Source organism: Nuphar pumila, chromosome 1, assembly GCF_984573655.1.
Source record: "Nuphar pumila chromosome 1, dmNupPumi1.hap1.1, whole genome shotgun sequence".
Taxonomy (NCBI): Eukaryota; Viridiplantae; Streptophyta; class Magnoliopsida; order Nymphaeales; family Nymphaeaceae; genus Nuphar; species Nuphar pumila.
Window position 1 is genome coordinate 27,313,987 of NC_143249.1, and position 24,131 is coordinate 27,338,117.

The following is a 24,131-nucleotide window of genomic DNA, read 5'->3' on the forward strand; positions in this document are numbered from 1 at the left end:
CCTATGTCACAAGGACTCGGCATAGAGGTCGCCGCATCCGCGTCGACGCGATGCGGGTACCGTCAATGTGACCCTAGGTGCGGTCAACCCACACCCAAGGTTATTTTTGTCCAAAATGGACTCAGTCAACATTGACTTAGTCCATTTTAGTACATTAAAAAAATTTAAAATATTTAAAGTTTTGTCCCATCTACAAAGCTTTAAAAGTTTGAAACATTGTGCATTAAATGTTATGAGCCATGTACATTCTTTTACTGTTTTTAAAAAGTTTTGTCATAAAAAGCTGAGTCATGTACATTCTTTTATACTTTTTACAGAGCTTTGTCATAAATGCATTAATAAAAAAAAGTAAAAACTGCATTAGAATGGATTTCTATATTAAATGGGGAGAACCGAGTATGTCGGATTTTGTATTAAATGTACTTTTGTATTAAATGGAAAGAACTGAATAGGTCGGATTTCTGTATTAAATGCATTAATAAAAAAAGTGAAAACTGCATTGGAATGAACTTTTGTATTAAATGTATATAAATCCAAACCTGATTAAGCAATACTTTTGAATTTTTTATTGTTTTAAGAAATGTCTTCATTGGGAGCTTGCTTTATGGATAAGTTTTATATATACATATATTAAAATATTAAAAAATTATATTATATATATATATATATATATACCCTCCCGCACCCCCCCAAGTTTTTTTAAAGTGCCACATCGCCGCACCCGCACCCTTATAATATGCAGAAGCCTTCAAGGAATCTTGTTGTTTGGCAGATGTTAAAAAACTGACAAGGACGTTTGGTAGGAGCATGCAGGTAATGCGGTATGACATACAACAAATACATTTTCAGTATGGTTAAAAACGAAGGGAAGTTTGTTTGTTGTCCAGAGGGAACAAAAAAACTTCAAAACAATTATTCAACCCAGTGTTATCAAAAACGCGCCTTGAGGCGCAAAAGGCACGTCTCAAGGCACAAGCCGGAGGCACAAAATATATATATATTTTTTTACAACAAGATTTCAGAGACATAATCAACAAAGTTTTTGTAGGTTAATCTCATATATTTTCCAGTTATTTCAGTTATGTAATAAGTTTATTAGTATATTACTATATTTTAACTTTTGTTGGTTAATCTCATATATTTTTCAGTTATTTCAGTCATGTAATTAGTTTCTTAATATATTTTAACTTTTGTGGGTTAATCTCATATATTTTTCAGTTATGTAATCAGTTTTTTAGTTAATTTTATATGTTAATCTCATATTTTTTAGAATAATCTCATATATTTTAACTATTGTAGGTTAATCTCATATATTTTTCAGTTATTTCAGTTATGTAATCAGTTTTTTAGTATATTTTAACTTTTGTTGGTTAATCTCATATATTTTCCAGTTATGTAATCAGTTTTTAGTTACTTTTATATGTTAATCTCACATTTTTTAGAATAATCTCATATATTTTAACTGTTGTAGGTTAATCTTATATATTTTCCAGTTATTTTAGTTATTTAATCAGTTTCTTAGTATATTTTAACTTTTTTTGGTTAATCTCATATATTTTCCAGTTATGTAATCAGTTTTTTAGTTACTTTTATATGTTAATCTCATATTTTTTAGAATAATCTCATATATTTTAACTTTTGTTGGTTAATCTCATATATTTTCCAGTTATGTAATTGGTTTCTTAGTATATTTTATCTTTTGTTGGTTAATCTCATATATTTTCCAGTTATGTAATCATTTTTTTAGTTACTTTTATATGTTAATCTCATATTTTTTAGAATAATCTCATATATTTTCCAGTTATTTCAGTTATGTAATCAGTTTCTTAGTAAATTTTAGCTTTTTTTGGTTAATCTCATATATTTTCCAGTTATATAATCAGTTTTTAGTTACTTTTATATGTTAATCTCATATTTTTTAGTACTTATTTGAGATTTTCTATTTTTTATTGGTTGTTATTTCATCAATAAAGCATTTCTTTATTTATTTGTATTTTTAGATATTTTTTTATAATTTTTTTTAAAGTTTTCAATTTTTTTTTTGAGGCTTACGCTTTACGTCGCCTCGGTTTTTGGTGGAGCGCCTCGCTACGCCTCAATGCTTTTCACAACACTGATTCAACCATAAAAAATCAACATAACAAGCAAAGAACAGGATTGGAGAATACTCTTTGAGCAGGAAATTTATCATCGCCTTGTACAGGCTTCACTGATTGAGACACAGCATCAGCCTGATTCCAGTTCAAATCCAGTTGCTCAGAATCTGCAGGCACCCATTTGCGCAACTGTGCACTTGGAGGCTTTTCCAAATAATCATGATTCCAACCACCTTTTTTAAATCCATCTGCCTCTGCATGATCCGATGTTTTAGAGTTCATGTTGTCCCAGACAAATTCTTCTTCCTCAGAGATCTTCCAGTTTCTCAAAGTGCCTCTTGTGCCTGAACTTGCAATATTTGGGGCTGGATTTAGCTGAGGCAAAGTTTGTCCAGATCTAGAAGCTCTGTAGTTTCCATATGAACCTACTAAATCACGTGGAGGTATGGGTGCCATGTAAAGACCATTCCTTTTACCAAGTGTTGTGCTTGCTTTGTTGCTTTCATCTCCTCCATACCAGGCCTGATCTGCTCCTTCATTAACCTCAATTATCCTCTCACCAAGTCTTTTAATTCCCATCTCTCGACGGCTTGCAGGACCAGAGCCAAACTCATAGTCTACAGGTCCTGATCCAGGTCTTTTACCATATACTGGCTCATTCAAAGGCTCTTCTTCCCTCTGAGATCGCTGTAGATTCTGCAAAATATAATTAGCATCCAACATAAAGAGGATAATCAGCACTTTTTTTTGTTTTGAGGGTCTAGACAGTACTGTTATTAAACAAAGAAGATCCACCAATGTGGATAACAAAAGAGCAGCATCACAAAGTACAATTGCAAGGTAAGGCAGGTAATGAGAAAAGCATAAATTAAAAAAAAAAACTCAAACAACAACATAACCACCTTACAAGAAAATGTAGCATTAGGGCAAACCTATCTCACATAGGTATGGGTATGGGTGCGGGTACATAGAGACGACGAGACATAAATTGTCAAAAGCATGGGTACGGGTTACCACTACTATATATGCATATGGAATTTTTTTAAGAACAAATTGTATATATGCACATATGCATGTATTTATGTATGTATGTATATCCATATATACATAAGAAATATAACTTAGACCCATAATAACTTGATAAGCAAATTGCATCATTTGTCTGAATGAATTCACGGTAAACACGAAAGTGCTTAATGTGCATGAGGTAAATGATATTCAAGGTGGAAGGGTGGAAAACTTATGTAGCATAAAAGCATTGGAATGTTCTGCAAGACCTTAATGCACACACTTGAGGATCGCATAAAAGAAAAAAGAGTAGATAACAAATGACATACAGCAATTTTAACAGGGACTTACTGTTAATGGTTTTGGACCCCCGGAAAGAGCTGTTTGTGCAGTCCTCACTACATCCTCCTTCAATGTGTTTCTACTGTTTTCAGTTTCAATTCCCTTAGACTGCAAACAAATAGTTGAATAAAATAAAGCAAGCCAATATTGTTACCATTTACCTAACGCAATAAATTTCAAAATTTTGATAAGAAAGAAAGTTGAACTGTACTAATCTTAAAGACTGCAGGTATGGAACCAAATACAAAGTTCCAGTAGGCAAAACTTTATAATTATCTGGCCACATCAATGTAAAAGATCCATATCTATAGGCAACTTACAGTCAAGCATTAAAGAAACTGAAAGTCACCCATCACTGCAATATTCACTCCAAAATTATAATAAGATAAAATCTCAGGCTATCTAAGGATGGTCATTTTCCACTGTCCAGCTTAGATATCCACTGCTCTGGAAACCTTGACATTCCTATGGTTTCCATCATTTGATGGTCTTTAAAGCTGCTGCATGCATGTCAAATTAAGGGCACGTCTGCAAGTGAGAAAGTATACTGCTATCCCTGAGAAAGTTGCTAAAATTTGCTTACTCAGGGTGAAGGATAGAGAAAAGTTTCACAGACAGATTCTCTCACCTGTGAAAATTACATGTTCATTTGGGTCATTTTGCCATGAGAAAATAAACTGCACACTTGTAAAATTATGAAACGCTCTCACCTGAGAAAATGTGGCCTACTTTCTCAGGTGAGGAAGTGTTTCGCAGGCTTGCAAATGTGCACTAAGATCAAATAAAGAGAACTGCAATCAAGTGTTGAAGAAGTGTAACACGAGATACACCAGAACGCTGACCAGAAAATGTGTAATTTTACATTATACCTCACATATACCAACAAGCCACTTCAATTCACTATTTAATGCCAATGTGGTTTTCTCAATAATTAGAGAAAAGGGAAGCATATAAAAGTGCAGACACATGAGAGTTTCTTTTTATTAAAAAATGAAAAGAACATGTTGCAGCAAGATTTATTTCACATTTCAAACAAAATACAGAAACACGTTTGAGATCAGAGTAATAGTTAGAAAATACTTTCAAATATTTATTTTTATCCACATCTAGATGTAGTAATTACCCTGCTTGACTGCTGAAGACGCTGCCTTTCTTCCAAGTATTTGGGATTTACATGAATGCTATGTGCTGGGAGCTGAGACTGAGGATCAGATCTAGATGCAGGGGCTCCAGAAGATGAACCATTCGCAGAAGGAAAATTAAGTTCTTGCTCAATGGCACGAAGTGATGGAGAAGGGAATACACTCTTCCATGTCCTGAAGAGATGCTGCATACTGGGATGTGTAGATGGATCAACCAGTTTGTAGGCCTTACAGAATACCTAGATGAACAAATATTTTGATTAAGATTATGGAAACTGAATATAACCATGATAATGAAATTATAAACTGAAATTAAATAATCAACTTATCTGTAAGCCTTACAGAATAACAAATATTTGAGTCCTTGACTACTAAAGACATTGAAAATAACCATGATAATGAAACTATACGTTAAAACTAAAATTAATTAATCACTCCAAAAACAAGAAAATGATTCATAAGCAGATGACTAACCAAGAAAACTTGGCATTAGACTTTTAAAGATAATTAAATTCAAGTGACAGGAACCTATGGAAATTTTCCACGATAACTTCAATGTTCCTTCAATAGATGACAATGAGCTACCTATACGAGAAGAGAAGTAAATGCAGAATCCGCATAAACAGATGGCCACATTTTAACAACTTAGAGAAAAAAAAACTTTAGAAAAAATCTCACCTCAGGAAGCCGTGAAGCGAAGTAATTGACATAGTCTCCTCCAATATTCTTTACAATACTGTCCAGGAGATACAGAGAAGGCAACTTCTGCTCACTAGGAACCTGCAAGTTATAATGGAAATATCAGCTGTGGGACAATGAACAAATTCATAGAAAAAGGTACATCAATCTTTTTGATCTAGAAATAACAAATGAAGGGAGTTCTACCAAGAATTTACTTTATGTATTTATTGACAATGCTTCTAGCTATGCCATAACTTGGCAAATGAGGTCATATCTGATCATGCGTCCAGCACACGAAACAAAGGAGACAACAGTATACTGCTCACAGTAAATAAATTATCACATAATCCATAACTTGTTGAATTGAAGCCAATCCATACTGTAAGGAAACAAGGTCCTCCAAAATATATTCACCGAAACAACAAGAGTGGACACTCAAATAGTTCCACCAAAGGACCAAAGGAATACACAAGCCACAAAATGGGCTTATACATTTGTGACTGTTGGGAGCAGCTCCAACAGCTAGTTGGAGCTGCCCCATCACTTTACAAAAAGGTAAAAAGTACAAAAATAAAATAAACAAAAAGGCATGGTCAGCCCCTAATGGGCTGATGCCTATTATAGCTGAAATGACCGAAATACCCCTAAGGGTATTTTGGTATATATATATATATATATATATATATATATATATATATATATATATTAACACCCCCTCTCAAACTCATGGTGTAACAACCGAGAGTTTGTCAAGTAGGAAGTGAAATTTAGGTGGCGTGACCGCTTTAGTGAAGAAATCTGCTAGTTGATATTCAGATGGAACGTAAGGCAATGTGATGGTCTTCCTCAAGAATTCTTCACGAACGTAGTGGCAATCCATTTAAATATGTTTGATCTTAACACCCCCTCTCAAACTCATGGTGTAACAACCGAGAGTTTGTCAAGTAGGAAGTGAAATTTAGGTGACGGAGCGCTTTAGTGAAGAAATCTATTAGTTGATATTCAGATGGAACGTAAGGCAATGTGATGGTCTTCCTCAAGGATTATTCACGAATGTAGTGGCAATCCATTTAAATATGTTTTGTCCTCTCATGGAATGTATGATTGCTTATAATGTATACAACGCTCTTGTTGTCACAACATAATTTTGAGGGTTCTCCAATGTGAACTCCCAAATCTTCTAATAATTGTCTCAACCATACTAACTCAGACGTAATTGTTGTCATGGCACGATACTCTACTTCAGTGAAAGAGAGTGACACCTTTTGTTGCTTCTTGCATCGTCATGAAATTAGAGAATCACCTACAAAAACACAGGAACCAGTGGTTGAGCGTCTATTATTCACGCTCCCACACCCCATTCAGAATCAGAATATGCAATAACTTCTAAGAGGATGATAGAAATAATCTATAATTGATAGAATTTTTAATATATCTAATAATTCTCATTCAAACACTCATATGTACTATAGTGAGAGCATGCTAAAATTGATTAACAGAATGAATAGCATGAGAAATATCAGGACAAGTAATAGATAGATAAGACAAAGCTCAAATCATTTGTCTATATGGAGTTGAATCCTTCAGAGGTTCTCCATCATCTTTCTTTATTTTTGCATTTATGAACTCTGGAGTATCAACTCGTTTTTCATCCGAAAGTCTTAATCATTCTATGATCTCTTCTGCATATTTAGTTTGTGACAAAAAATAACCACGAGGTGAGTAAGTCACTTCCATTCCAAGAAAGTATCGTACAAAACCAAGATCTGTCATATCAAAGTTGTTTTTTAGCACATATTTGATATGATTAACTCCCTGCTTGTCACCTCCTATGACAATCATATCATTTACGTAAAAGAGTAATATTATCATTCCTACATTAGAAGACTTAACAAACAACACAGTGTTAGTATAACAAAATTTAAAACGAAATTGCATCGTCACACTACTGAACCTATCATATCAAGCTTGTTTTAAACCATACAAAACTTTTCGTAACTGAAAGATTTTTTCATGTGCTAAACTTAAACTTGGTGGAGGATCCATGTAAACTTTCTCATTGAGATTACCATTCAAAAAGGCATTTTTTACATTCATTTGAAATATTGGTCATTTTTTATATATTTCTAATGTCTCATCCCATTTAGTTTACTCATCTACATCTTATAATTTTTCTTTCTTTAGGCAATGTTTGGATTTTTTAAGTTTTAGTCTTTTCTATAGCTTTCAATTCATCATTCATCACCTTAATCCATTCTTCATGATTTTTATTATCATGTTAGGAAGTTGGTTCTATATATGAGTGTATGGTCATTAGACACGATCTATACCTAGGTTTAAAAGAATCATAAGATACAAATCTACTAGGAGCTTTTCAAATTCTCATAGATTTTCTAATACTAGAAGAATCTACATATTGATTTTGAGAATATTTTTCTAAGAATATTTTTCTAAAGCACATGATGGATGGTCTTCGGTATGTCGAGTATAGGTTTGAATGTCACTATGAGATAGGTCTATATTATCAAGACCCTCATTGACATTCCCATGTGCATCATGAGTATCCTCGTTGTCACTTTCATGCACATCATGAATGTTTTCACATCTTTCATTTTCATTGACAAGGTAAAAAAGAAATGAATAATCACAAATTCTCTTGGACTTTCTCTTTGCTAAACCCATTTTTGTTTTCAAGAAAAGTAACATTTCTTGAAACATATAATTTATTCTCCTCAATGTCATAACATTTATATCCCTTTTGATTTTCGGCATAACCTAAAAAAACACAAGGAATTGCTTTTAGAGAAAGTTTGTCATTCTTATTGGTAAAGACAAAATATTTACAACCAAAGACTCTTAACCTTTTATAATCGGGGGATGTTTTAAATAATTTTTCAATAGGAGAGATATTTTCAATATTTTTTTAAGGCATTCTATTTATCAAATAAACTGCCGCAAGGGCGGCTTCGATCCAAAATATTTTTAGAACATTTCTTGATATAAGAAGTGTTCTAGTAGTCTCAACAATATGTTTATGCTTCCTTTCAGCTAGTTCATTTTGTTGAGGAGTGTACGAAAAAGATTTTTGATAAATAATCCCATGTAGGTCAAGGTAATTTTTGAACTCTTTTGACACAAATTCTCCCCCAGAATCGGTTCTAAATATTTGAATATTGGTTTTAAATTGAGTCTTTGTATAGCAATGAAATTTTTTAAAACAATCAAATACATTGATTTTTTTTTGAGAAAAAATATCCAAGAGTGTCTACTATAATCATCCACAAACACAACATAATAAGATACACCTCATTTGGATACAACCGGAGCCGGTCCCCATACATCCGAATGTACTAACTCAAATGGATTTTTAGATATAAAATCTCTTGACCTAAAGGGTAAAGACTTCATTTAACTAATAATGCAATCTTCACAAACAAAATCTCTTTCTTTATAACTTGTAAGAAATGAAAACAAATGTAATTTGGACATACTAAGATGTCCTAGTCTTTTGTGCCAATTTTCTGTATCTTACTTTTTCACAAAATTACAAAAAATATGTTTTGATAACTCAAGATTGTCCATAACATAGAGATCCCCTCTTCTATGGCCTCGCCCAATCAGCTTCCTAGAGTGGAGATCCTGTATTAAACAATCATTAAATGCAAATAAGACTTTACATCCATGATTCGTAATTTGAGAAACAAATAAAAGATTTAAATTTAATTTTAGTACTACTCTAATATTTGGTATATAAAAGGTTTGTTGTTTTTGAAAAACCCCAAAACTTTTAATTTTTAAGAAAGTTTAATCAGCGGTTGAAACATAAGAGTTATTTGGGTTAGTATGACATTCGGATAATATGGACTCATTTAGAGTCATATAAAAAAAGGCACCAGAGTCAAGGATCCAAGAAGTATTACCACGATCATCACTTGTGGATACGACTACCCTCGAGAAGGAAGAAGCTTGAGTTTTGAACATTGGTTACAGTGCCTCCATTAGTTGCGCCAAAGACAATGAGCCGATGCATTTGGAGTCGTCTATATCATTTTTTTTAAATGTCCCCACCGAAGCAACATTTTTATCATCTCTATGATTTTCTTTCCTTCCTTTTGGGGAAAATAGCTTGATGTGTCCCGGTTCATAGCAATGGTAACATATGATTTTGTCACCCTTCTTGTATTCATGATCACTTCTTTTATCGCTTTGATTTCTTCCATAGTGATTAAAATTTCTTTTATTCTCATTTTTCATAAAGTGAGGAGGTTTATAACTCCTAGTGTGTTTTCTGAGCTTTGACATACCAAGCATGAATTCTTCATCCTTTGAAGCGGATGGTTTCTTCAACATATTTTCTTCCATAGTTAACCCTTCAAGAGTTTCAATTATGGTAGGTACACCTCTATTAAGGAGGGCTAACTTGGTCCCTTCAAATTCGGGTCCAAGCCCATTAACAATTTGGTAGAAATGCTCCATTCTAATTTACTTTTCACGGAGTTCTACATCTTGTAGACAATGTCATTTTGGCTCTAGAAGAGCCAATTCATCCCAAAAAAGAGTGTATTGTAATATTCCCTAATGCTCATCTCTCCTTGGGTCATAGTTCTTACTTTGTTTTGCAGATTGCATATGTGAGCAATATCCTTGAGACTATACTTATCTTTAAGATATTTTCATGTATCACTAGTGAAATTAAATTTCGCTAAGCTAGAGCACTTGTGGATATCCACATTATTGATGAGCCATCCAATTATCTTGGAATGACCCATCCTCTACTCTTTCCATTTCTTTTTATAATCGGAGATGGCCTTAGACATCTCTTCTCCTTGAAGAGCTACTTCCTTTCTATTCTTAATTTCGGTAAAAATGAGTTTAAGCTCTCTTTCGGTACCATCAACCAAACCCCATAGACCATTTTCTCATATTTTGTGCTTCACTATGGATGTTCACATCACATAGTTCATATCATTGAGTCGCACGAGAATGAAGATGATTACTTCTCTTTTATTCTCCATGTTTTACAATAAGGAGAGGAGAGAGAGATAACGAAAGATAATACAAGATCTGTTGAGAAGCCCTTTGATAGTTCGCTTCTCGATGCAACAATCCACAATCCGATGCTCCACCAAGCTCACAATCCTCCAGTTGATATTATCCGAATGAATAATACTTCAAGAGCACCAAAGCTCTAGGACCATGTAATGAAATGGAACAAACACAAAGATACACCACTTATGGACTTGCAAGAACACAATCAATCAAGAAAAACACTTGATTGATTAAGCCACACCACCCATACAAGGGTAAAAAATATACTTGTTACTGCATAGAAAATACTCTCTCAAAGAGTTGGAATTACACGGGCCTTAGAGGCCTATTTATAACATAAGAGGCCACAAGGGCGCAACCCAACTAGTTGTTGGGCTGCTCCCAACGGTCACATCTAACAACTAGTTGGAGTTGCCCCATCACTTTACAAAAAGGTAAAAAGTACAAAAAATAAAATAAACAAAAAGGCATAGTCAACCCCTAATGGGCTGACAGCTATTACAACTGAAATAACCAAAATACACCTAAAGGGTATATATATATATATATATATATATATATATATATATATATATATATATCTTAACATTTATACACACACAAGGGTCTCCTAAGAGAGACATTGGAAGAGGTCTCTACGGCTCTAATACAGCCATTGGGCTCTCTCTCCAATGCCTCTAGCTAAAAGGTGACTAAAAAAGTAAAAAGCAAAAAAACATAACCTAGTTACTATTTACTAGTTAGGCACTATGTCACATGGGTGCAGGTGCGACATCGGTGCGGTGCAATTTTAAAAAATTCGAACACGAGGACTCGACTATATATATATTAAAATAAATTGTCTGTCCTGCAAAAAGGAGGGTCGGCAGGCCCTGCTTGTCGGCAGTGAAGGAGAGGACGAAGAGGGGAGGAGTGGGAGAAGGAAGGGGCTCGGCTGACAGGCCAATCCTAGACTTGGCCGTCAGACAGAAGGGAAACAAGGAGGGGTCGAGCCCCTCCTCTGTGAATCGGAGGCACAGGGAGGCGCCGAGCCTCTCTTCTTCGAGCAGAGGGTGCAGGGAGGGGCGGGGGGGGGGGGGGGGGCGGCGCTGCCGGAAAATAAGAACGAGGCAGGGGCGAAGCACCTTGCCTCGTTCTTTTTTTCCGGCACGGGGCAGAGGCCCCTGCCATACTTTATTTTTCGGCAGAGGCTCTGCGCCCTGCCGAAAAAAAAGAACGAGACAGGGGGCTCTGCCACCTGCTGGAAAATAAGGAGGAAGGGGGAGCCCCCTGCCGGACGAAGAGGAGAGAGTGGGAATGAGGGGCATACTTGTTGACGGAGGAAAGGGGGAGACAGTGGCTGGTGTCGTCGGAGTCTGGATCGCAGACGTGAGTGTAGGAAGAAGCTGCAGGGGGAGGCAAAATCGACAAGGTAAGCCCCTCCCCTTGTCGTAAACCCCTTTTAGGGTTCGGCCCCGACGATGCAAATGAAGTTTGGATCTGGGTCGGGTCCGAATCCAAAACGTATTTCAAAATGGACATTTTTGGACTCGATCAACGTTGATCGAGTCCAAAACAAGGACGGACTCGGTGCATTGACCGAGTCCGACTCTTCGTTGACCGAGTCTAGCCCATGTTCGAAGCTGCACTCGTGTCCGGACGTGTCGATGCGGGTGCATCGCCTCCCTAGCCGAGTTCGTGTGACTTAGGTTAGGCACTAACCTAACACACACACACACACACACACACACACACATATATATATATATATATATATATATATATATATATATATATATATATAAACACACATATACATTTACATTTTTACCACCCCCTCAAACTTATGATTGAATAACTAAAAGTTGGTCTAAAATAAAGTAGAATCTAGGAGCAATGAGAGGTTTGGTAAAGAAGTCTGTCAATTGATATTCTGAAGTAGCGTAGGAAAGATCAATAGTGCCATGTAGATATTATTCTCGTACATAGTGACAGTCTATCTCAATGTGCTTGGTTCATTCGTGGAAGGTCCAGTTGCTGGCAATGTATATGTAACTTTTGTTGTCACAGTGCAATCATGATGCTCCTGTGCTTGGAACGCCTATGTTAGTCAGCAATCTCCTTAGTCAAACCACATCTATAGTGGTTGTAGCCATGGCTTGATATTCTGCTTCGGTTGACGAGAGATAAACTTTATGTTGCTTCTTGCATCTCCAAAAGATCAACGAGTCACCTAAAAAACACACAAAAACCAGTGGTTGAGTGTCGGTTATTTGGATGACTTTCCTAATCAGCATCAGTATAAGCAAGCAAGTCTAAGGAGGAAGAAGCAGACACGAAAAGTATTCAAAAAATAAAAGTTTTGATATCTTTAATAATATGCAAAACTATTCACATATGAATAGTGGTGGGAGCATGCTGAAACTGACTCGTTGTGTGAACTGCATGTGCAATGTCAAGTCTCGTAATTGAGAGATATGATAGAGCCCTGACAAGTTGTTTGTATGGTGTTGGATTTTCAAGTGGTTCCCCATCATCAATCTTTATTTTAACATTTACAACTTTAGGAGTATCAACCTTCTTATCATCTGAGATACCAAACTTGGCTACAATATACAACACAAATTTATATTGAGTCAGTAAATAACCTCTAGAAGAATAATCAACCTTTATATCAAGAAAATACTTTAAAAACCCCCAAATCAGTCATTTCAAAATGTGTTTTGAGAAGTCTTTTAAGGTTTAAACTCTCTATTTGTCGCTTCATATCGTCCACGTAAAGAAGAAAAATAATAATACATGTATAAGAAATCTTAATAAACAATGTTGTACCAATTAAACAACATTGAAATCCAACATCAAGTATAACTTGACTAAACTTGTCATATCAAGCCTTTGGACCTTGTATAAGGCCATACAGAGCCTTATTTAAACAAAGAGCATTTCCTTTATGAATAACTATATCAGGCGTTACCTCTAATTTACCATTAAGAAATACATTCTTAACATTCATTTGGTATATAGGCCATTTCTTTACATAGGCAAGGGCTACTATGATTCTAACTGTGGTCATCTTAGCAACATGTGCAAAGGTTTCCTCATAATCTATTTCATACTCTCGAGAGTATCCCTTAGCAATTAACCTAGCTTTGCACCTTTCAAGGGTTCCATCACTCTTGGTTTTTATCTTATATACTCATCAACAACTTATGAGTTTTTTTCCTAGGAGAATATCTTGGATAGTCCAAGTATTCGCCTTTTCTAAAGCATCTAATTCTACCTTCATGGCTTCTACTCATTCAGAATGTTTCTTTTCTTCAACATAGTTTGAGAGTTCTATGTAGGAATGTATCAAAGAAATATAAGCTTGATACTTAGGTGAAAAGGACTCATAGGACACAAATTTCCCAGGGGGTTTGATACTCTCAATGACCTTTTAGTTTGTGTTTCTACATGATTTTCATTAGTATATTTTTCAAGGGTACATGGATGTTCAGAACTACTAGGACTAGAATATTGAATATAGTTCTGATTTTGAGATTGTTCTTCACTTATCTCATTGTCATGAGATTCTTTTTCACTCACCATATCATTTTTGATATCATGATCTTCGTCAACATCGGCATCACAATCACCAATCTTTGGAATTAGATCTAACAAAAAAGAATACTCAGTTATGTCCTTAGGATTTTCAAATCAAAAAAAAAAAATCTTTTTCTAAGACATTTCTTAAAACATATAATTTTTTATTTTTAAAATCAAATCATCTATAGCATTTTTATTTTTATTATTTGCATATTCGGAGGATGATTGTTTCAAATATTTGGGATCTATCATTCAAAAGTATGGAGAAATTGATGGAGATGTAAATCATAGGATAAAGGTTGGGTGGATGAAATGGAAAAGTGCAACTGGAGTGTTGTGTGATCGTAGAATGCCATTGCGGTTGAAGGGAAAGTTTTATAGGACGACTATTAGGCCCACTTTACTATATGGTACAGAATGTTGGGCTGCCAAGAGACATCATATTCAAAAAATGAGTGTAGCTGAGATGCGTATGCTGAGATGGATGTGTGGAAATACAATAAAAGATAAGATTCGGAACGAGGAGATACGTAAGAAGGTAGGTGTTGCACCCATTGAAAATAAGATGAGAGAGAATCGTTTACGGTGGTTTGGACATATTCGGCGAAGGCCTAATGATGCTCCAGTTAGAAGGATGGAGAAATGGAAAAATATATTAGTTAAAAGAGGTCGGGGTAGGCCTAGGAAGACATGGATGGAGGTGATAGGAAAGGATATGAATGCTTTGAACCTCACCGAGGACATGGCATTGGATAGAAATGATTGGAGGAGAAGGATTCATGTGGAAGACCCAGAATGATTTTCTTTTTTGGTTCATATCGCCGACCCCAATTGTTTAGGGATGAAGGCGTAGTTGTTGTTGTTGTTGTTGTTGTTGTTGTTGCATATCCCAAAAAGGCACAAGAAATGGCACAAGATAAAAATTGATCATTTTTATCAATGAATACAAAAAAAATTGCATCCAAAAACCTTAAGTCTAGAATAATCAGGAGTAAGTTTAAAAAGTTTTCTACTGGTCATATATTTTTCAAGATAACAAATGGCATTCTGTTAATAAGATAAACTGCAGTCAAAGTAGCTTCAACGTAAAATTCTTTAGGTACTTGATTTGAGATAAGCAATGTTCTTGTGGTTTCTATTATATGCCTATGTTTTCTTTCGGTCAGGGCATTTTGTTATGAAGTGTAAGGATAAGATTTTTGATGTGTAATACCATTTGATTCCAAGTAATCTTTTAATAGAAATTTTCCCCTGAATCAGTGTGAAAGATATAAATATCCTTTTGAAATTTATTTTTGACCAATTTGTGAAATTTGTGAAAGTATGAAAAAACTTCAAATTTATGTTTGAGAAAATAAATCCATATGTGTCCAGTAAAATCATCAACAAAAATTACATAATATGCAAACCCACCCTTAGATACAACAGGAGTTGAGCCCCAAACATCTGAATGCATTAACTCAAGCGATTGTGTAGAGACAAAAGTTATTTCTTGAAATGACAATCTTTTCATCTTGCCAAGAATACAATCTTCACATGTAAAATCTTTTCAAATTTGGAAAGTGTTGGATTTTGGATACATTAGGATGGCTAAGTCTTTTATGTCATAAATCCAAATTCAGTTTCTAAACATTATAACAAAAGGTATTTTTGAGTATTTTCAAAAAATTCATGTAGTATAAACCTCTTTCCCTATGGCCTTCCCCAATCAGCTTCCATGACTAGTGATCCTGCACTCGAAAACTAATAGAAGAGAAAGAAATATTATACCCATGGTTAGATAATTGAGAGAAACAAAATATTTAGGTTAAACTTGAGAATACATCTAATTTTTGGAGTAGAAAAACCTTTTGAAATATTTTCGAAATTTCTTATTTCCTTTATCTCGAGGGATGTTCCATGAGCAGTAAAAACATTTGATCCGCTTGAGTTACAACATTCAGATAAGGTATCACTATTTGATATTATATGAAATGAGACAACTGAGTCAAGAAGCCAAAGAGTCTTACCGGGGTCAGAGATGCCAACAGAAGAGACCGCGACTCCAGTTAATGAAGATAATTTGAGTAGAGGTTGAAGAGCTTCTACAAGTTGAGTAAAAGAATTGCTCCCAATGTTTGATTTTTTTTACCTTTGAGCTCACTTGAATCTTGTGCAACTGATGCTACCTTCTTCTCATAGAGCCTCTTTAGTTTAGAACAATGTCTTGATATGTCTCTGTTCACGACAATAATAACAAATAATTTTTTTCTTCTCAAACTCATTGCATTGTTTTCCATAGTTATCATTGTTTGGTCTCCCATAATGTGGTGGTTTGTAAGCATGGATATGGTTTCCTGGTCTAGACATGGCTAAAATCGAATCAACTTGTATAGATGTCTTTTTTTTAGTCTTTTTTTCTCCATAATTAGCTCTTCAATAGTATCTTCAATAGAGAGAACTTTTACTCTACGAAGAAGAGCCGGTTTGGTAGACTCAAACTCCGGTCTTAGACTATTGATGAATTGATAGAAATGCTCTGCATTAATTTGTTTTTTATGGAGTTTTATGTCTTCGAGACAATGCCATTATGGCTCAAGAAGAGTCAATTCATTCCAAAGGTCGGACAACTCACTAAAGTATTCTCTAATACTTTTTCCTCCTTGAGTTATAGTGCGTACTTTGTCTTGTAAGTTGCAAATGTGGACAATATCTTTAAGAGTACATTTTTTTGAGATATTTTTATGCTTTATTTGCATGTTCAAACTTAGCTAGACGAGCACTTCTTGATATCAACACTACTAATGAGCCAAGACACAATCTTGGCATGCCCCATTCTTCATTCTTTTCATTTTTTCTCATATATGGCCATAGCCTGTCTTTTTTGCTTCCATAAGAGGTATCTATTTTTCTCCTTCTATCTTAGTAAGGATTAGTTTGGGTTCCAAATTTGACCCATCCAATAATCCCCACAACCATTTTCCCCATATGAAATGCTTCATGATTGAAGCCTGTGTTACAAAATTTGTGTCGTTAAGTTTGATGGGTTTAGGGTGACATTATCATTGTCATCTATATTTACAAGGGTTAGAAAAAAAATAAAAGATAGAAGAAGAAAGAGAGGAAATAATCAAAAGTATCACAAGCACTTCTCCACCAAGAGAGCATCTCTAATGAAAAACACGAACACACGAGCATTCCACCACCAAGAGAGTACCTCCAATGAAGAGCACGAACACACGAGCACTCCACCACCAACCCACTAAAGGGGCAAAACACAAGTAATAAAATAATATTTTATTGATCAATCTATGCAAGAAGGCTTACATTTGAGAGGGGGTTTCACCCCTATTTATACCAGAGTTACCGGAAGCGCCTAGGTAAGTGGGGAAGCGCGAAATGTCGTGCTTCCAAAACACGTGGGGAAGCGCCATTTTTTAATGGAAAGCACGCTTCCCTGTGCTCCCCCTCGCTTCCCTCATTTTTTTAATTTTTTTTTGCTTTTTGTTCGCTTCCCCCTCGCTTCCTAGGTCGCTTCTGGTTCGCTTCCTAGGTTGCTTCCGAGACGATTCCTGATTCGCTCCTAAGTGGTCTCACACTTCCCGCTTCCTAAAATTTTGAAAGTGCCTCGCTTTCTGCTCCCGCTTCCCGAGAGAGGTCCCAATGGCTCCTATAGAGCCGTTGGGCTCTCTCTCCAATGCCTCCAGCTAAAAGGTGGCTGAAAAAGTAGAAAGGAAAAAAGCAAAAAGAAACTAACCTAGTTAGACACTAACCTAATTACTATTTACTAGTTAGGCACTAACCTAACATATATACATATATACGTATATACACACATATGTATATGTACACATATACATTTACATTTTTAACACATACTAGGTCATTGTTAGTTCATTCTGAATGATCCATAGCCTAATATTGATCATAATGAGTATACAACAGTAGCAATAGAGGACACTCAAATATAAAATCTGCCTGTGCTTCTCTCCATTAAAATACACCACCCTGCTGAAGGTAATCACGGTATCCATATTTTTGGACATTTCATCAGTTTGCATCTCCATTTCCAAAATGAGATCCCTACTATAGCACTTGGGTAAATGAAAAAATAATAGGTCCAAAGGGCGACAATTCATGTTCATGCATCAGCTGTGTAATAAAAACCAGTGACATTTTTTTTTCTATTTGCAGATCTTGACAAACCCATGCAGATTCCTCTACACGTTTTTTCCTCCATTTCATTTTACATGAAAGAAAGCGCTTGAAAATAGTTTTGCACTGCATTCCTGAAGCTAAACCTCTCCGTCGGAGTTCCAGTTACATAAACATATCTGCAGCTTAGATAGAGAAAATTCAAGTTTTATTAATCACTGGTTATGTGAGGAAGGTAACTTGTCGACTAGTTTCTGGAAAAGAAATTATAGCTTCACATTTTCAGCCAAGTTGTGCTATAGACCCACCTAACATCCATGTGTCCAAAAGGTTTGCTACCATGATCAATCGGCAACCAGCTGATTCTCATACAAATGGTTTGTGTAAAGTAACAAATAATCATTGATGTCATTCAATATACAGGTAAGGTAGAGAGATGGCCATTGACCTAACAGCCACATACTTTGCCATGGTTTGGCATAGTTAACCTACAGTTAAAGTTAAAGAGAACAGTGCTAAACATATTATCGATTAGAGAATAACTTAGAACATTTTATAACCAGCATGCATGCATCAAACTTTAGAAGCAACTAGTAGTCCTACCACAGCTGCTTCATGTTAGTATATTCTTTGGCAAGAGATATAAATCCATGGAAATGTTCTTCATCACGGATACCCCAAAGATCTTTCTTCCCTGCAAGCCATTGTCATTTGACCAACAAGATCTTAATTATCAAACATAATAGAGTTGCCAATGGCATTTACCAGCAGACTTCAAAAGATATGAAAATCCTTCTCAAGATTAAGATAGCTTGGCAGCACATGGACAGCAAGCAAGCCTATCTCATTATTTCTTATAACAAAGCATAGATATGCCTTCTGCTATTTACAAGGATTTTCATTTGTAATGCCTCAAAGTTTGTTCTCTTCAGTAATTAAATATGCCTGCGGATATTTACAAAGATTTTCATTTGCAATGCCTCGAAGTTTGTTCTCTTCAGAATTAAATATGCCTTGCCTCAAGGTTTGTTCTCTTCAGTAATTTTTGGATTACAATCTAAAGAGGCAAATGCACATTGAGCCTTCAGTTAATTGCTTCATTAACCATACAGCAACAAACCAGCATCACCTAGTTGCTCCATTAATCACACAAATGACATGCCACTGCCTTGCCCTCTATCTAGAATACACAATCATTTGCACACAAGAGAAACATGTACATGAATGACCTGTGACCGCATATATAAACCCAAAAACAAACAAACAAGAAAACACACACACACATTTGCACAAGGATATGCCCACACACAAAAAAAAAAAAGATTGCTTATGCTTGCAGTGGAAAGAGAAGGGCAAGACATGCCAACATCAACTTAAAATACAAGAAAATTTACTAGCTTGAAGGCTTACAGTACTGCTCACAAAGTTGCATCAGATTATGCAAATTGCAGGAATGGCAGCATATGATCCTTAATTTGCAATTGTTAGACTTGAGTTTCCAAGGTCTAGAATATCAAATAGTTTTCGTTGACAAGGAAATATGATCAAGCTGAATGGCTATTGCTGGCTATCAATGTTGAGCATTTGTAGAACACAACTTGAACAATATAAAGTAACAGTTACAAAAGTTTATTATGGGATCCAGAGATTAACTCATATCTGCCACATTCCAATAGGAACTACACTGGACTTATATGTTGAATGAGTTTCCCACAAGTGCACTACACACGTTCTACAACAAGGATATTCATCTTTCATATTAGAAGCCAAAAAAAAAGAAACTTTAGATGCCAATAGGGAATTGTCCATCATCCAGTAACTTTGAATTATGTGCATTAGAAAGTGAACTTTCAACTTTCTTGGCGCTTGTGAGGGTTAACAAGCTTATATCAATGAATATTGAAGTGCAACAACTCACAACACAAGCCCTTCCATTAAATCAAGATCTTAGCTCTCCATTCCAAAACCTGATATTCCAAGAGAATACACCATGCAAAATATGTAAATAGTAACAGCTGGCCTTTGGTATAGTAGAGCATGACACATAGTAACCAGCAAATACACATTAACAAAAACAAGCCACTAATAAATGGAGAATAATAAAAAAACATGAATACTTGCTATTGGAAAGTGCAGAACACCATTACAACACTTAACTCCAAGTAGAATGGGGGCATTTGCTTCAAATTGTGCATCCTGTCAAAAGCAAAATGCATGTCCTTGGAATTTCTTCAACAACATTCGCAGAAAGTGTTTGTCAAACTCAGCACTTGTTCCTCCTGGATTCCATTAGTACAATTAAAAAATGCAAAATGCACTACAGGACATTCACTGCAGTAGAGTCTGATGTAAGTTATGGCAATTGAAGACATCCCCTCTGGATTCTGAATGCAACTAACTACAGAACGATAGAAGCAACAGAACTCTCCTGTCATCTTTACGGTTGAAGCTTAACCAATACATAAAGTTAGTGGTGCTTGAAACCAGTTGCTTCATCATCACATCTTTCCCGACTGAAGCTTGGCCAATCGATAGTAGAATAAATTGCTTCCTCGTCACAAATATGAACATTGATATTCCTTCAATAAGGCTGATCTTGAAGTATGAACTGTTTTGGAACCCATATGGAAGCCACGTGAACTTGTTTATATAATATATACCATTCAATATTATAAAAAAAAAACAGGAAATGCCTTTTAAATACAGTTCTAAGATTCTAGTGACTGAAAACATCAATTTGTCTCGTATGCTTCAGTGCACAAGCTCAGGAACCAGATAAACTTGGTAATGGGTAATTTCTTGGTAATTCTTGTTTCACAGTCCGTTACGGATAAATTCCATGGCAACGACCAATCCAACTATCGTACATAGACATTCACACCAAATTAAAAAAAAAAAAAAGAACTCAAAATGGCGTTCATTCATCACCCAGGAAACAAAAGAGAAAAGAAGAAGACGAAGATGAAGAAGAAGAGAGTACTTGACTAATTTCATCATTTGAACGCAACAACTTTGAGAGTACAATAACGCTATAAAACAGGACACCCCAAATCTGACTATGACCGGCACTAAAAAGCCAAATTTCAATCAAATTTCTGTTTTCCTTCGCATATAAGAGATCAATGACAGCGAATTATCACCTCTAGGATATTTGCACAGACAGTGGCGGCAATTCCCTTGGCCGCATGGGTGTTCTCCCCGGCAATGATCGTGAGGTTCGTGATGATCGGTTTCGAGTTAAACGTGAGCTCCCCGAGAGCTGTCTTGTACTGATTCAAGAGCTCCTGCTGCTCGTGGTAAGGGCCCCTACCCGATTCCTCTCTTTCCGTATCTTCATCGACGGCGATCCTCACTCTCCTGCTGTCTCTCACCCTGTCGTTCTCCCTAAACCTAGCAAGGAATGCGCCGCCACTGCCGGCGGAAGCCCGTGGAGGGCCTGCTTTCTCGGCCTCCTCAGCCAATCTAGGCTTCTTCAATCCGAGCTCCCTCATTTTGTCAATCGATCTCCGAGAACTCTCCGTCTCCATCTCCGAAAACGGAGGCAAAAAACAAAAAGACAAAAGGAAAAGAAACCCTAAAACCTATCCCTAATCCATACAAAACTCACCACCGAACTCGCTTCGGTAGGCAGAGGATCCATATCCCCGCAGAGAAGTCCGACGGGGGTGGCTCCGGCAATCAAAAACCTTAATTCTTCACGAAATACGGATCCAGAGAGGGGGAGTCGCATCCTTCAGGGAGGAAGGGGCGGCACCGGCGGGGCCGCGGGCTCGAGAGGAATTGGGTGTCCGTAAGAGACCTCCCTGGAGGTTAGAGGGGAAGAGAGGAAGGATAAACAGAACGAGAGGAAGGGATAATGAGTTGCAGAGGTTCCAGATAGCAACCGCCAGAGGAGAAGGAGAAGGGAAGGGACGGGAGAGGGCACAGATGCTCGAGCTCGCCGGCTCCGCCTTTTATATTTTCATCTCTCGCTTTGGTTACTCGTCCTATTTGTTTGCCCTTGAACGGGTTGGATTTTCAACTCGGATTCGAACCGGATCTGTGAGGAATGCACACTCAGACCCCAACCGCTGCACTATGACCCAAATCCGCCGCTACTCACCGGTTCTGGATAGTATATTTTTTAATACGTGTCGGATTCGGCACAAATATGGTCAGTTCTACCACAACCGAATGAACATGAATGAATTGTCCCTGGGTTTTTATTGGGTCTGTACTTTTTTTTTTAATTTATAACCCGAACCTGACCATATCTACGGTCATCGTGCCATCAACGTAAAACTCCAATGCTAAGGCCCCTGCCCCCCGGGCATATGCTACGCATTGACTTGCACAGAGAAGTGACACTCATGAAAATAGAACCTTGACTGCACGCCTAGCAGCCAAGCCCCCACCTACTAGACTGTTATTTTTTTTCCCACCTACTTGCCTGTTTTTACCTGTTTTCAGCATATCCAGCACTACATGGGTTCAGATCGTAACTGTACCCAGAACTTTACTGGGAGAGCAGAGTTTGATATGGATCGAGGACCGGACTCATTCTTTAAGATCTGATCAAGTATTGGATCAAGAAAAGAATGTGACATATCTAACCCCTTTTAATCCCTGTTTCCAATTACCGTCAGCCAGTTCAGTTGAAAGCCGTTCAGGGACCTGTGTAAATTTTAAGGGTATGTATAGATCCAAATCAAGAAACTGGACAACTTGGACCTGGCTTTCCTGGTCTTTTAACTGCTTGTTTGGGTTTGGTTCCAAATGTAGATTTGTTTAATAGGCTAGCTGCAATACAATTCATATCCGAGCTGATTTCAAGCACACTTTATAAATAAATATTCTTGATTGTATTTTTAAATGACCTAAGCTAGGACATTTCCATATCACACAAGCTCAAGAAGTTCCCTAGTCAACTCGACTTGTTTGGGTTGGAATTCAACCCAATTGGCAACTATTTGAACCCATCCAACTTGAATTATTTGTGCTCATATTGCTCCCAATTTGGAGAGAGAGAGAGAGAGAGAGAGAGAGATTTGAAAAAGTAAAAGCCATCAGTTTCAGAAATTGCAGTTACCACCTCTATGAAGTGTTTTCAGGGATGACAGTGGACTGGGGTGGGGGCAGGGGACAAGGACTCCATCCCCGCCCCATCTCAAAACTCTGCCCTCCATACCTGTACGGGTTCTGATTTTAACCTCCATCCTCGCCTTCATTCCTGCTTCATGTTCTCCATCTCCAGTCCAAACGGGGCGAGGCAGAGCGGGGCCCTGTTTCCTCTCAGTCCACTGCCATTCCTAAAGGAGAGGAAAGTTTACTAACAGAGATGAGGAACAGGGCGGGACAGAGCAAGGCGGGGCAGGAGAAAGCATAAGTCCATCTTTGCCTCAATCCTCGCACGGGTTTTGATTTTAACCATCATCCCCGCCTCCATCCCCGGTCTAAATAGAGCGAGCGGGGCAGGGCCCCGTTTCCCCCCTCCCCCCTTGGTGTTTTGCATGCAGATACAAATGAGAAGATGTCACTTCGTTTTGCATATTCACAAACTACCTATCAATGCTATTTTTCCAAACAGGAGCCATGATAGTAGTTTTACAAACATCAACCCAAATCCACAATTCTCATCTCAACTACCAGGCTCGAAATAGTGCCTACCCCTCTTAGAACATACGAAATATGGACAGCAAGAATCTGAAACTACAATAATAGAATCGATAAAAGTTCATCAAAACAATGAACAAACTGCATTCCATTCGTACAGGTTTTGGATGTCGTTCATCTTGATATCAACAGCATCCAAAGGTGTTCTGACGGAAGCATACTCTGACCTGATATTGTCTCTTTTTCTTCCTCCATCAAGATAAGTTCACAATCTCCAAGGGGGTTGGGGTTGGCAACTTGAGATAGTAGGGTCGAGCCTCGGTTGTCAAACAGGCAGTCAAGGTTTGATTCACCTTGTGTAAGCCAACGCCCAGCATGGGCCCCGGGGTGAGGGTCCTAGCCACGAAGTTTTATGCTTCTAGGAGGATGACCAATAGTATGGCAGGCTGAGCCAACTCGACCAGGTCTCCGATCCCAAACGTGATTTCTTCAAGTAATAGAATGAAAAAAGTTAAAAGTTTTC

The 24,131-nt window shown here is 36.8% G+C and overlaps 1 protein-coding gene across 1 annotated transcript in view; it reads right to left on the reverse strand.

Annotated features, from left to right (window-relative positions):
* Positions 1-21,935, reverse strand: part of LOC149848484 (uncharacterized) — a 47,528-nt gene extending 25,593 nt beyond the window's left edge. The window contains exons 1-5 of the mRNA XM_090004429.1: positions 21,157-21,935; positions 5,267-5,368; positions 4,570-4,827; positions 3,456-3,554; positions 2,169-2,792 (exon numbers count right to left, since the gene is read on the reverse strand). Coding sequence (XP_089860555.1) covers positions 2,169-2,792; positions 3,456-3,554; positions 4,570-4,827; positions 5,267-5,368; positions 21,157-21,543 — 1,470 coding nt within the window. The 5' untranslated portion in view covers positions 21,544-21,935. The remainder of the gene's footprint in view (positions 1-2,168; positions 2,793-3,455; positions 3,555-4,569; positions 4,828-5,266; positions 5,369-21,156) is intronic.
* Positions 21,936-24,131: the final 2,196 nt, after the last annotated feature.